This window comes from Tachyglossus aculeatus, chromosome 2 (assembly GCF_015852505.1).
Source record: "Tachyglossus aculeatus isolate mTacAcu1 chromosome 2, mTacAcu1.pri, whole genome shotgun sequence".
NCBI classification, from domain to species: domain Eukaryota; kingdom Metazoa; phylum Chordata; class Mammalia; order Monotremata; family Tachyglossidae; genus Tachyglossus; species Tachyglossus aculeatus.
Window position 1 is genome coordinate 7,945,809 of NC_052067.1, and position 14,930 is coordinate 7,960,738.

At 42.1% G+C, this 14,930-nt stretch overlaps 1 protein-coding gene across 1 annotated transcript in view; it reads right to left on the minus strand.

Moving 5' to 3' along the window:
- The window catches only part of AGMO (alkylglycerol monooxygenase), a 357,460-nt gene that overhangs the window by 168,754 nt on the left and 173,776 nt on the right, over positions 1 to 14,930 (minus strand). The window contains exon 5 of the mRNA XM_038772004.1: positions 2,557 to 2,652. Coding sequence (XP_038627932.1) covers positions 2,557 to 2,652 — 96 coding nt within the window. The remainder of the gene's footprint in view (positions 1 to 2,556; positions 2,653 to 14,930) is intronic.

Sequence of the window (14,930 nt, forward strand, 5' to 3'; positions counted from 1 at the left end):
TAAGAATATCACAGCGGTCTGAAAACAGGTGCTAAATGAACCTAAGTTAATAGTGTTATTTATTTCTCCCCTCCTCTAGGCTGTGAGCTCATTGCTGGGTAGGGATCGTCTCTATTTGTTGCTGAATTGTGCTTTTCCAAGTGCTTAGTACAGTGCTGTGCATACAGTAATAATGATAATAATAATAATAATAATAATAATAATAATAATAATAATAATAATGGCATGTATTAAGTGCTTACTATGTCCAAAGCACTGTTCCAAGCACTGGGGAGGTTACAAGGTGATCAGGTTGTCCCATGGGGGGCTCACAGTCTTAACCCCCATTTGACAGATGAGGTAACTGAGGTGCAGAGAAGTGAAGTGACTTGCCCAAAGTCACACAGCTGACAATTGGCAGAGCCGGGATTTGAACCATGGCCTCTAACTCCAAAGCCCGGGCTCTTTTCCACTGAGCCACACTGCTTCTCAGTAAGTGCTCAATAAATATGACAATGAATGAATGAATTTATGAAATTGTTAGATTGAAAATTATACCCATGATATCAATATGAACTAAATGCATCATGATTATCTGTTTTGTTTGTTCATCACCTTACTTCAGTTTCCAAAAGTGTCTTCTTCTGAACTGATGAATACATAATCAATCATGAATTACTTGAATTTGTAACTTGTGTATGAAAAACCCCCAAATATGCATTCTACTCAGTGTTATCAGAGAGTTCCAGATGTTTTCTCCAAGCCATAGCATTTTTTTCTTGGATTTATTTTCTACTCTCCTTTTCATCATACCTAAGACTTCCAAAAGTTCCTCGAGGGCAGGAATTGTGTCTCTCCTACTTTCCCAAGTGCTTAGGAGAGTGCTCTGCACTAAATACTATAGATTGATGACATTTTATCTTCCAGCCAACTGGTTGTTCCTTGAAGTAGCATTCTGGAGACGATCATTTCAACCAAATAAAAACCAATTATAATAGAACAGGGACTTCAGGGGAAGGTCACTGGGAGGAGAGAAAGACTCGGGGCTTATTGACATGCCTTGAAATCAATCAGTGATATTATTGAGTGCTTACTGTGTGCAGACCACTGCACTAAGTGTACAAGGCAACAGAATTGGTAAACATCTTCCCCACCACAATGTCCTAATTAGCAATTGACATGTATTCGTGATTTTGCTGGGAAGATTTTGCTACTTAGTTGGGAGGATGCTAAAGGGGTTATCAGGGAAAGGTTAAGGTGACAGTGAGTCCAAAATGTAGCACCCGGGGAGATCCTGCAAAATATATTAGAAGCAGAGTCAGAGGAATGGGATTATTTACAGCTGGAGACAGCATAAAAACCCAGAGGAAATCTCTGGATGCAATTACAGACGCAGCTGGTGAGGACCGTATGTTCAAAATCCAGGGCAGTTGGGTATTCTACTATGGTAGCTGAAGGTACTTTTTTCCTGAATGGGAATCTTAGTGGGTGACTGGAGAGATGGGTTTTTCAAAGGAACTTGGGATAGAGAAGAGCAGCTGACCCCTGCCCAAGAGGACATTACCAGGAAAACAAGGGTCTGGTGGCAGGAGCTGAAAGCCTCAGTAGAAAGATAGTCTGTAAATTAATCTGTGACAACCCTCCTCAGTTTTGATTGTGTGAATATTGCACATCCTGGGCTAAATTGTTCCTCAGAATACTCGGTCTCACAGAAAAGAACATTTAAATAGAATTTCACTCCGGATAGTGACAAACACACCGCATTTTTTCCCCCAGTGCCCCAGCTGGGACATCGATCCTATAGTTTAACAACAGTGATGTTTCATATCCTAGCAAGGTTGAAAAGAAAAGAGAGTTAAGACACAGAATTGTATTTCTAACCTAGTATTCTGCAGCATGTTGATAAATCCTAGGGATTAATCAACACCATTAATGATATTTCAATCTTTACAGGGGACTGGTATCTATATCTCCAAATGGTTCTGGGAGGCAAGGGGTTTGAGGGTAAGATTTCAATATTTTTTTTCTATATTCTTCTAAACAGTTGATTTCACAAAGCGTGTATAAGAAAAAAATTGATTGACAGACCTACAGATATGCAAAATGACTAAGGTAGTACAGAGTCTATTATAGTAAGCATTTAGATGCTGCAAAGCAAAATGCTAGGAACCAAATTTCCCGATTGTATGCATATACAATTTATATACAATTTTTCTAAGCTGGGCCTTAAAGTTTCTCATTGAAATTTCTATCTCTAAACCCAACCTGACTTCACCATTGTTCCTCTAGCGATGCTTAATAAACTGCAATATGGGAAAATATTGTCTTAGATATTGCATGAAAATGTTTTGATATTTTATAGTTCAAAAAAGGGGGTGGATTTAATTGGCACCAACTGACCTCATTGCTTCTTATAAATTTAGCAATATATATTCAGCAAAAAGAATAAAAATGAACAGATGTTTCCCCTTAAAGAAGTCAGACAAAGATTTTTCTTACACAATAAATCAGCTGCTAGTGGATTTCCAGGACATTGCTCTAGGGTAACTGTGTAGGTAGGGCTTAAAGCCGATTTACCTCTGTGTGGATCCAAAACTGGTACAGGAGGTTGAACTGGAGATGAACAGCGAACACCGAAGGGGGGATGAAACAAGCCAGAGGGCAGTAGAAAATCTGTCATGAAGCGACATACACATGCATGGAAGAGAAAGAAAATGAAATTTAAAACAAGGTCTTAACTACCTATTCACCAATGGCTTGGGTATTTGTGCATGTGTTTCAGTAGATCAGGAACAGTAAATAAACCATAGACACTTCTTTCCAATATTCAATTGGACGTCATAATTTTGCCAAAGAGTAAAGATGTTGAAGATGTGTGCTACAACCCAGTTGACTGGTGTGCTTTTGGGGGCTTGCAGAAGCTGAAATATTGCGTTCCCCCTGCTGTCTCCTTCAGAACGCACTCCCTGCCCTCGGAGAATTGTTTCTTTAAATATGGGCAGTCCAACTAGTAGGTGAGATTATTTTGCCTTCCCCATTCTTCATAACCAAAGCGTGCAACCACCACGGTCTTCCTGGACAAGGAACCCTCTTAACATTTCCAAGAGAATGTAACCTGAGATAAGAAGGGGAAGGAATCTATTTTCTAACTTAGATTTACTACCTGGATATAGCCAAAGAGGGGCCCACGCTATCCATTAAACCCCCTGAAAAGAGGTGTTTCAGAAAGCTCCGCAGAGTGATGCTGCCAGCAAAGCACGTTTTGCAGGTCCGAAGTCCCAAAAGGCCGGAAATGCTTCTGCCTTGGAAAAACAACTTAGCTTTCAACCACAGAGCTGTTTCGAGTCAGCTAATAAACACAATCTGCTGTTTTTCCTCTAATTACTTTGATCCTCAGAAACCCTTGCATGTTGGAGGGAAGTATTTTATTAAATGAAAAACTGAACAACCAAGCAAGAAGGGGGAAAGAAATCTGACTTTCATTTTCCACATCTTGTGGAATACTGTACAGAGGGCAGAACCTCTGTACATTTTGCAAAAGCTTTCCTATGAATCAAAGCCTTACCGTGGCAGGAGAGTTTGCGTGCATTAATGAAGCTTAGAGCTATGCCACTGAGAGATACTCTCCAGTCAGGGTTACCTATAATGGAAAGGTCTAAGACGAAGCATCAAAGCTAATTCACCTGTGCTGAGCAGTAGTGGCATCAGAAAGAGTCAAAGGCTGGTGATCAAAGTGTTGATAAAAGACAACAGCAGAGACTTCATAATGATAATATTAGTGGAATTTGTCAAGCACTTACTATGTGCCAGAAGCTGAACTAAGTGCTGGATTAATGCAAGCAAATTGCATTGGACATAGTCCCTGTCCCACATGGGGCTTGCAGTCTTAATCCCCAGTTTATTCATTCATTCTTTCAATCATATGCATTGAGCGTTTACTGAGTGCAGAGCACTGTACTAAGCACTTGGGAGAGTACAATACAACACCAAACAGGCACATTCCCTGCCCATTTTACAGATGAGGAAACTGAGCCACAGAGAAGTGAAGTGACTTGCCCAAGTCATACACCAGTCAAGTGGCAGAGCTGGGATTAGAACCTAGGTCTTCTATCTCCTAGGCCCATGCTCTTCCCACTAGGCGACACTACTTTTCCATCTGCTGTCTTGAGTTTGTTTTCAGAGTTTTTAGACCGTGAGCCCACTGTTGGATAGGGACCGTCTCTATATGTTGCCAACTTGTACTTCCCAAGCGCTTAGTACAGTGCTCTGCACACAGTAAACACTCAATAAATACGATTGATGATGATGGTGAGAGCGACAAAGAAAGTGCCTGGAGCCAGAAGTCATTGGATCAAACTGGCACCTCATCCAGACCCATGTTGGGCTCAAGATCTTGTGATTCCCAGTCGTGGACTGGAGACTCAAATGCAGCAGTCTTAACCAAATTTCAGCTCTAAGATCGATTCTCATTAAGGCTTACATAGACATGATGATGGCATTTGTTAAGTACTTACTATGTACAAAGCACTGTTCTAAGCACTGGGGGGGATACAAGGTGATCAGGTTGTCCCACGTGGGGCTCACAGTCGTAATCCCCATTTTACAGATGGGGGAACTGAGGCTCAGAGAAGTTAAGTGACTTGCCCAAGGTCACACAGTAGACATGTGGTGGATCTGGGATTCAAACTCATGACCTTTGACTCCAAAGCCCGTGCTCTTTACACTGAGCCATGCTGCTTCTGAGGTGGGGAAATCTACTATGTGTTTTTAGATAGGAACAACCATGATCTTTGTTAATGGAAAATGTCTAGCGATTCCATCAGGTCATGGAAAAAATGCAATAACGCTAATAGTATTAATACTATTAGAATTAAAAATACTAATTAGCAATAGTATTGATTAAGACCCTACTGTAGGCAAAACACTGTTCCAAGACTAAAGATAGACTGTAAGCTCCTTGTGGGCAGGGATCATGTTTACCAACTCTTAATTAATTAATTAATTAATTAATTATGGCATTTGTTAAGCACTTACTATGTGCAAAGCACTGTTCTAAGCTCTGGGGAGGATACAAGGTGATCAGGTTGTCCCACCGGGGGCTCACAGTCTTCATCCCCCTATTACAGATGAGGGAATTTAGGCCCAGAGAAGTTAAGTAACTTGCCCAAGGTCACACAGCTGACAATTGGCAGAGATGGGATTTGACCCCATGACCACCGACTCCCAAGCCCGTGCTCTTTCCTTTGAGCCATGCTTTTATTTTATTATACTTTCCCAGGAGCTTAGTACAGTGCTCTGCACACACAAGTGCTCAGTAAATATCATTGATTGATTAATTGACTAAGAGCTGGGGAAAAAATTCATGGATGAAAATAGACATAATCCCTGGCCCTTAAGGGACCATTTCTCAATTTCTTACCCATTTTTTGTCAAATGGAGACTCAATCCCTATTCTCCCTGTGAGCCCCACATTGCCCTAGTAGCTGGGAGTCAAAAGGTCATGAGTTCTAATCCTAGCTCCACCAATAGTCTGCTGTGTGGCCTTGGGAAAGTCACTTCACTTCCGTGTGCCTCAGTTACCTCATCTGTAAAATGGGGATTGAGCCTGTGAGTCCCATGTGGAACAGGGACTGGGTCCAACCTGATTTGCTTGTCTCCACCCCAGGGCGTAGTACAGTGCCTGGCACACGGTAAGCGCTTAACAAATACCACAATTCTAATTATTATTATATAGGGCCAGGATTATGTCTGACCTGATTAACTCGTATATGCTCCAGAGCTTAGAAGAGTGCATGACATATAACAGGTGCTTAACAAATACCATAAAAAGTCTAAAATTGATTCAATGTGAAGGAGCATATACGCTCTCAGAATCACAGCTGGAGAGTTTCCAGTCCTCTACCAGCCTCGGCTATGGGAGGGACGGTCAAGCAGAGGCCTGTCCAGTCCATTCCTAGCTTGGCCGGTGGCTAGCGAGTGGAAGGCAATCTTCTACAAGTCAAAGCTCACCCGTGCTGGACAGCAGCAGCATGGCAGAGAATCGAGGACAGAGACTCAAGTTAACAGTGCCAAAGGCGACCATGGTAAATCACTTCCGTATTTTACCAAGAAAAATCTATGGATATAACTACCAGATTGACTGCAGATGGAGAATAGGGCGTTCTGGGAGAGATGTGTCCGTGGAGTCGCTCTGGGTCAGAAATAACTCGACGGCATAAGACAAGACACAAAGGAATGTATTGCGGATGAATGGTTCAAAAGTCCCCCCCACACATTACTGACTCCAGTTTTCTCATTACGTCCTCCTCTAGCAGAAGGTTTGAAATTCTTGTCACTCAGTGTCATCTTATCATATTGAATGTTGAAGTTGGAAAATCCTGAAGTTCTGAGTGGTACAGTGCAGTGGGAACGAGACAGAAGCCACTGTCTTCACAGCATTCATTCATTCATTCACTCATTCAGTTGTATTTATTGAGCGCTTACTGTGTGCAGAGCACCATCCTAAGCACTTGGAAAGAACAATTTGGCAACAGAGACAATTCCTACCGCACAACGGGCTCACAGTCTAAAAGGGGGAAGACAGAGAACAAAACAAAACAAAGCAAATAGGCATCAATAGCATCAATATAAATAAATAGGATTATAGATATATATACATCATTAATAAAATAAGTAGAATAATAAATATGTACATATTCATTCATTCAATTGTATTTATTGAGTGCTTACAGTGTGCAGAGCACTGTACCAAGCACTTGGGAAGTACAAGTTGGCAACATATAGAAATGGTCCATATATACAAAGTGCTTGATTGGAGCCATGCTCATGAGTCTGAACTTTTCTTCCCGCCTTGAATGTATATATGACAACTTTCTAATAACCATAATTGTGGTATTTAAGTGCTTACTATGTGTCAGCCACTATACCAAGCTCTGTTGTGTATACAAGCAAATCAGGTTGGACACAGTCCCTGTCTTAGGTGGGGCTCACAGTCACAATCCCCATATCACATATGAAGTAATTAAGGCCAAGAAAAGTGAAGTGACTTGCCCAAGGTCATGCAGCAGACAAGGGATGGAGCCAGGATCAGAAACCAGGTACTTCCAACTCTCAGGCCCAGGGTCTGTCTACTACACAATCCTGCTTCTCATGTTATTCCAAAATAGACTGTCATTGTGAGAAGAGTATTCCCTAATCATTCCACAGGGCTCTATTCAAATCATCAATCAATCAATCAATCAATCATATTTATTGAGCGCTTACTGTGTGCAGAGCACTGTACTAAGCACTTTGGAAGTACAAGTTGGCAACATATAGAGACGGTCCCTACCCAACAGTGGGCTCACAGTCTAGAAGGGGGAGACAGAGAACAAAATAAAACATATTAACAAAATGAAATAATTAGAATAGATATGTACAAGTAAAATAAATAAATAAATAGAGTAATAAATATGTACAAACATATATACATATATACAGGTGCTGTGGGGAAGGGAAGGAGGTAAGGTAGGGGGGATGGAGAGAGGGATGAGGGGGAGAGGAAGGAGGGGGCTCAGTCTGGGAAGGCCTCCTGGAGGAGGTGAGCTCTCAGTAGGGCCTTGGTCATGTAAAGGAAACACATTTTCCAGAAGAACTGGGTGTACTGGCAGAAATGACTACCTTGTGTAGAATAGCATAGGCCTGGGGCTCAGAGATCCTGACTTTTTCATACCAGTTCTGCCACTTACCAGTTGTGTGACCTTGGGCAAGTCACTTATGCCATCTGAGCAATGGGGATAAAATACCCATTCTTCCTCCTACTTAGACGGGGAGTACCATGTGGGTTTGGGATTGTGTCCAATCTGGTAAATGCTACTATTAGGTTATCATTTTGTTTTATTATTAGTCTCCTTCTTCCAACCACGCTGAATTTGGAGGAAACTAAGGAAGAGGGGGAGGCCCATAAGAGCTGAGCTCTTCACCAAGGTCATGGCTGGTCTAGAGTCAGAATTCACATCATCAGCCTGAGTCAGAATTCACATCACCAGCCTGCCAATCAACAGGTAGCACATTGCCACTCAAATAGAAGTAAACCATGCAAGGAGGAACACTGTGTCCCAGTGGATACAGCACAGGCCTGGGAGTCTGAGGGATCTGAGTTCTAATCCTGGCTCTGCCACTTATTTGCTGGGTGACCTTGGGTAAGTCCCTTAATTTCTCCGGGTCTCTGTTATCTCACTGGCAAAATGGGGATTAAGACTGTGAGCCCTATGTGGAACAGGGACTGTTTCCAACCTGATTAGCTTGATCTACCCCAGCACTCAATACAGTGCCTGGCGCATAGTAAGAGAAGCAGCATGACTCAATGGAAAGAGCACGGGCTTGGGAGTCAGAGGTCGTGGGTTCTAATCCTGACTCTGCCTCTTGCCTGCTGTGTGATTTTGGGCAAATCATTTAACTTCTCTGTGCCTCAGTTGCCTCATCTGTAAAATGGGGATTAAGACTGTGAGTCCCACGTGGCACAACCTAATTACCTTATATCCCCCCACCTGGGGCTTAGAACAGTGCTTGGCACATAGTAAGTGCTTAACAAATACCATTATTATCCCTCCCCTCCCCACAGCACTTGTGTATATTTGTGCATATTTATTACTCTATTTTAGTAATGATGTGTATGTAGCTATAATTCTATTTATTCTGATTGTATTGACACCTGTCTATTTGTTTTTTTTTTTTGTCTGTCTCCCTCATCTAGACTGTGAGCCTGCTGTTGGGTAGGGACCGTCTCTATATGTTGCCGATTTGTACTTCCCAAGCGCTTAGTGCAGTGTTCTGCACACAGTATGCACTCAATAAATATGATTGAATGATTGAATAGTAAGCTCTTAAATACCAGAAGAAAAAAATAAATGTCTATGCTTCACCTTCTAATTGGACTTATGTAAGAATGACTGCTTCTCCAAGTTAAAACACAAGCCATTACTTACCTATGCCGTGTTTTAAAATCACATCTATGCATTCCCACCTAGCATGTAAGATCATTCCAGACAGGGAACATGTCATTCCTAATTCTGTATTTCCCAAATGCCGACGATACTACTCCAAACCAAGTGAGTGCTTAATAAATATGACAACTACTGATCATTCAATGTTTCTAATCATAATCACAGTAGGAACAATAAACATAACGGTAATAAGACAATGACATAGTCCTTTTTGGAGAAAGACTTCTCTTTCACTTCTGGGCCTCATTAAGATACTCGGATATAGATGGCTTCCCCTTGTAAATTGCAAAAATGGGAATCAGAGAGTTATTTTTTTTTACCCCTGGGCCAAACCCCACCGTGGTTATTAAAGTCACAGAACAATGTTACTTGCATGTTCCATGCCAACATGTGGGCTCAGAAATCATCTAATCAAGACTTGAAAAGATTGAAAACATAAATACAGAATTGTGGCATGCTAGACTCCTGATTTGTTTAATATACAGTCCATCGCTTTGCCTCTTTCCAGTCATATTTAGAGGAGAATGGCTCTAGAGAGTCAGTCTCACAGTCCCTCAGTGGAGATCTTCCTTATGGAGTAACCATCTTGCAATAATACTCTCCCCATGCAGCACTGAATTAGGGATGCACATTCCCTAATCAAAACAAACTCCATCACTGTTCTCCGTTGCATGTTTCTCTCTGCCCTGCCCCAGATTTTCCTCTTCACAACCCCTAAATGGTGTGATAATAACCGAAGTATTTGTTAAGAACTTCGTATGTGCCAAACACCGTACTAAGTGCTGAGATAGATACATGATAAAGTCCCACGTGGGTCTCCCAGTCTAAGTAGGATGGAACGGGTATTGAATTTGCATTTTGCAGATGAGGGAACAGAGGCCCAGAGAAGTTAAGTGGCATGCCCAAGGTCACACAGCAAGCAAGTGGCAGAGCTAGGATTAGAACCTAGGTCCTCTGACTCCCAGGCCTGTGGTCTTCCCATGAAGTCACTAAGCCACAAAGCCGCTAAGCCAAACTGCTTCTCAGTGGCGCTAATTTACTGGTCTATTTTATTTTATTTTTTTTAATGATGAAAGTGGTTCCGAGGTGGACTTGAAATCTCAAGAGGAGAAGGAAGAACGTAGGATTGTTTTGATGTTGTTGTTTGTTTTTCTTATGCTATTTGTGAAGCGCTTACTTTGTGCCAGGCAGTGTACCGAACACTGGGACAGATACAAGCTAACCGGGTTGGACACAGTCCCTGTCCCACATGGAGCTCACAGTCTTAATCTCCATTTTACAGATGAGGTAAGTGAGGCACAAAGCAGTTAAGAAATATGATTTGAAATCTGTGAGCATGCTCAGAGGAAAGCCATTTTTTTTTCTACAGTCACCAGAAGATAGTAATGAATCCAGCAAAAAAAATGGATCAAGCAAAAACTCCTCATTCTCGGCTTCAAGGCTGTCCATCACCTCGCCTCCTCCTACCTCACCTCCCTTCTCTCCTTCTCCAGCCCAGCCCACACCCTCCGCTCCTCTGCAGCAAACCTCCTCAATGGGCCTCGTTCTCACCTGTCCCATTGTCAACCCCCGGCCCACGTCCTACCTCTGGTCTGGAAAGTCCTTCCTCCACACATCTGCCAAACTTGCTCTCTTCCTCCCTTCAAAGCCCTACTAAGAACTCACCTCCTCCAGGAGGCCTTCCCAGACTGAGCCCCTTTTTTCTCTCCTCGTCCCCATCCCCCCACCCTACCTCCTTTCCCTCCCCACAGCACTTGTGTATATTTGTACAGATTTATTACTCTAATTTACTTGTACATATTTCCTATTCTGTTTATTTTGTTAATGATGTGCATATAGCTTTGACACCTGTCTACAAGGTTTGTTTTGTTGTCTGTCTCCCCCTTCTAGACTGTGAGCCCGTTGTTGGGTAGGGACCATTTCTATATGTTGCCGACTTGTACTTCCCAAGCGCTTAGTACAGTGCTTTGCACACAGTAAGCATTCAGTAAATATGATTGAATGAATGAATGAAGGAATCCAGTTTTCATCGATAAATCTGAATAGCCTTCTGGCTTGGCTCTTCTCCCTGTGACCATAACTCATGCACTCCAAACTCATAGAGTATTGACCCTGCTTTGAAGTAAATTGTGTATTTACTCTCATTTACGGATAGTCCCTGGGTTTGGAAACTTCATTTCATGTGTATATTTTTTATTACAAATTGCCAATGTCCTTAATTCAACTTAAATATTTGAGTATTTTACAAATTAGATTGGCTCTGTAGAAATGTCAAACGGAACACTAAATCCCGATGTGGATAACTTTTGTCCATTCCTGGCTATGGAGTAGCTATTCATTCATTCAATAGTATTTATTGAGCGCTTACTGTGTGCAGAATGCTGTACTAAGCTCTTGGGAAGTACAAATTGGCAACATATAGAGAGGCTCACAGTCTAGAAGGGGGAGACAGACAACAAAACAAAACATATTAACAAAATAAAATAAATAGAATAGTAAATATATACAAGTAAAATAGAGTAATAAATCTATACAAACATATGTACAGGTGCCGTGGGGAAGGAAGGATGTAGGGCGGGGGGGATGGGGAGGGGGAGAGGAAGGAGGGGGCTCAGTGTGGGAAGGCCTCGTGGAGGAGGTGAGCTCTCAGTAGGGCTTTGAAGGGAGGAAGAGAGCTAGCTTGGTGGATGTGCAGAGGGAGGGCATTCCAGGCCCGGGGGAGGACTCAGGCTTGGGGTCGACGGAGGGACAAGTGAGAACGAGGCACAGTAAGGAGGTTAGCGGCAGAGGAATGGAGGCTGCGGGCTGGGCTGTAAAAGGAAAGAAGAGAGGTGAGGTAGGAGGGGGCAAGGTGATAGAAAGCCTTAAATTTGAGAATGAGGAGTTTTTGCCTGATGTGTACGTTGATTGGTAGCCACCGGAGATTTTTGAGGAAGGGAGTAACATGCCCAGAGCGTTTCTGCACAAAGATTATCTGGGCAGCAGCGTGAAGTATAGATTGAAGTGGGGAGAGACAGGAGGATGAGAGATCAGAGAGGGGGCTGATGCAGTAATCCAGTCGGGATAGGATGAGAGATTGAACAAGCAGGGTAGCAGTTTTGATGGAGAGGAAAGGGCTACTGACGAATCACTGGCTAGTCATAAGAACCCCGGGTCTGCTGGGAACCCTTGAGAGGTTGTGACACCAAAGGTCACACAAAGGCCAGTAATAGAGACAGGTTTAGAATTTGAGTTTTCTGATTCTCAGTCTGAAGATCTTTCCACTAGGTCACACTGCCCCTAACCCAAGCTTCTGATCATCTAGGTAGATACTACAGCGACCCCCTTCTTTTCCTCCCACTTCTCTGAACTGGAAGCTGAGAGCCTGACTTGATCCTTTTTTCTAGTTATCTTTATACAGCAAAGCATTCAGTCAGTCAGTCAGTCAGTCATATTTTTTGAACCCTTACTGAATGTAGAACATTGTACTAAGTGCTTGGGAGAGTACAATATAGCCCCTAGGGAGAGCTGAGTGTCCCTGATGTTGCCTTAGTGTCTGGGATTTAGCATCATCAGAACAGTGTACTGCACACAGTAGACACCTAATAAATGTCAGTACTTCCACGACCTAGTGGATAGAGCACAGCCTGGAAGGCAGAAGGGCCTCGATCCTAATCCAGGCTCCATCGCTGTCTGGTCTGTGACCTTGGGGAAGTCACTTCACTTCTCTGTGCCTCAGTTCCCTCAACTGTAAAATGAGGAATAACACTGTGAGCCCTGCTGTGGGATATGGATTGTATCCAACCTGTATAGCTTGTAATTAACCCAAGGCTTAGAACAGTGCCCAGCACATAGTAAATGCTTAACAAATACCACAATAATATAATTATTACCATTATTACTTCTGCGGCTGACTTGGCTATAGGGCAAAGAGATGACAGCTTCTTTGGAAGCTGTGAGGAAATTGCCCACGTGGGCTTTAGCTATGAATATCCCTTGCCTCTAAACTTTCAGGCTAGCCATAGAGAACACGACGATGGGGAGATATAGGAGGTTCTTTGGAGCCGTCCCCCAAATCACCTGGCTATTTCCCTGCTGGGTCGAAGGGAAGAATCAACTGAATTAGTACATTTCTCAGTCCCAACCTTCTCTTAATTTTTTTCATATTCCAAATTCACCGTAAAACCAAAAGCAGCCCAGTGATGACAAATGAGCCATAAATCCTCAAGATATCAGAGATGCCTTTCGGTGAGGGTGATTTAGCCAGAGACTTAAACTGAACATGTGTTGCCAAATCAACCACTACATCTTTTGTGGTTCAAACTCTTATGGAACTGTGGTCTTATAAAATTTTGTTTTTAATGAATATCAGATCTATCTGTGAACATTTCAGAAGTACCAGGAAATATGAATTGGGCCAATATATGAGTTTCTATTGTCTTTGCTATTAGGTGCTAACTTTGTGTCAAGTACTATACTAAGGGATGGGATGGATACAAAATAAATAATCAAGACCCCTGTACCATAACGTGATGATAATAATGATTAAGGAGGGTATTTATTAAGCACTTTTGTGCCAAAGCACTGTGCTACATGCCGGGGTACAAATAATCAGATTAGACACAATCCACTCTTAAAGGTTGAAAAACCAGGTGCCTTAAAATAATGATAATAATAATAATAATAATAATAATAATAATAATAATAATAATAATAATATTTGTTAAGAGCTTACTATGTGCCAAGCACTGTTCTAAGCACTGGGGAGGTTACAAGATGATCAGGTTGTTCCACGTGGCCTCACAGTCTTCATCCCCATTTTACAGATAAGGTAATTGAGGCCCAGAGAAGTGAAGTGACTTGCCCAAAGTCACACCATAGGCAAGTGGCAGAGTTACAAGGGACTAACAATTGTCTAATCTGATTATTTTGTTCCCCAGCATGTAGCATAGAGCTTTGGCACAAAAGTTCTTAATAAATACCCTATAATACCAATATAATATACTATATTAATATATAGCATAAATATAATAATGCTATAGTATCAATATAATATAATAATATCATTATTATTATCACATTATGGTACAGAGGTCTTATTTATTGAGTTTCACTGGTTGAAGTGCACTGACCAAAGTGTAAGACACATTTTTCTGCCCACAAGTTTCTTACCCTTAGATAAGGGAGACTGACTTAAAAATACTGACAGATGGAGTAATCAAAATAATTGAATGAACACCTGAACCAACATATATGTGGAAGGTCCCCACAAGGAAGGACAATTAATATTCTTTTCTGCAGATTTGAAGGTGACTCTTTGTGGTCTTCCTAGAGGAAGTTGTGTGGATTAGCTGGTATTCAGGCAACCAGATCATTGGCAGCCCCATTAATAGCATTTATGGTGTGCACCTACTATTTATATAGAGCACTGTACTAAGCAGGGAAGCAGTATTGTCTAGGGGCAAGAGCACAGGTTAGGAAATCAGAGGATATGGATTCTAATCCCAGATCCACCACTTGTCTGCTGTGTGGCCTTGGGCAAGTCACTTCACCTTTCTGTGCCTCAGTTAATTCACCTGTAAAATGGGGATTGAGACTGGGTGAGCCCTATGTGGGACCAGAACTGTGGCCAACACAATTACCTAGCATCTACTCCAGCACTTAGAACAGTGCCTGGCACATAGCAAGTCCTTAACAAATACAACTATTATATTTATTACATAACCAACAGACTTCATTCATTCATTCATATTTATCGAGTGCTTACTGTGTGCAGAGCACTGTACTAAGGGCTTGGGAAGTACAAGTTGGCAACATATAGAGACGGTCCCTACCCAACAATGGTCTCACAGTCTAGAAGGGGGAGACAGACAACAAAACAAAGCATGTAGACACGTGTCAAAACCATCAGACTTGCATTCTCCCCATCTTCAAAACCTTACCGAAATCATATCTCCTCCAGGAAGCCTTCCCAGACTGAGCATTCAT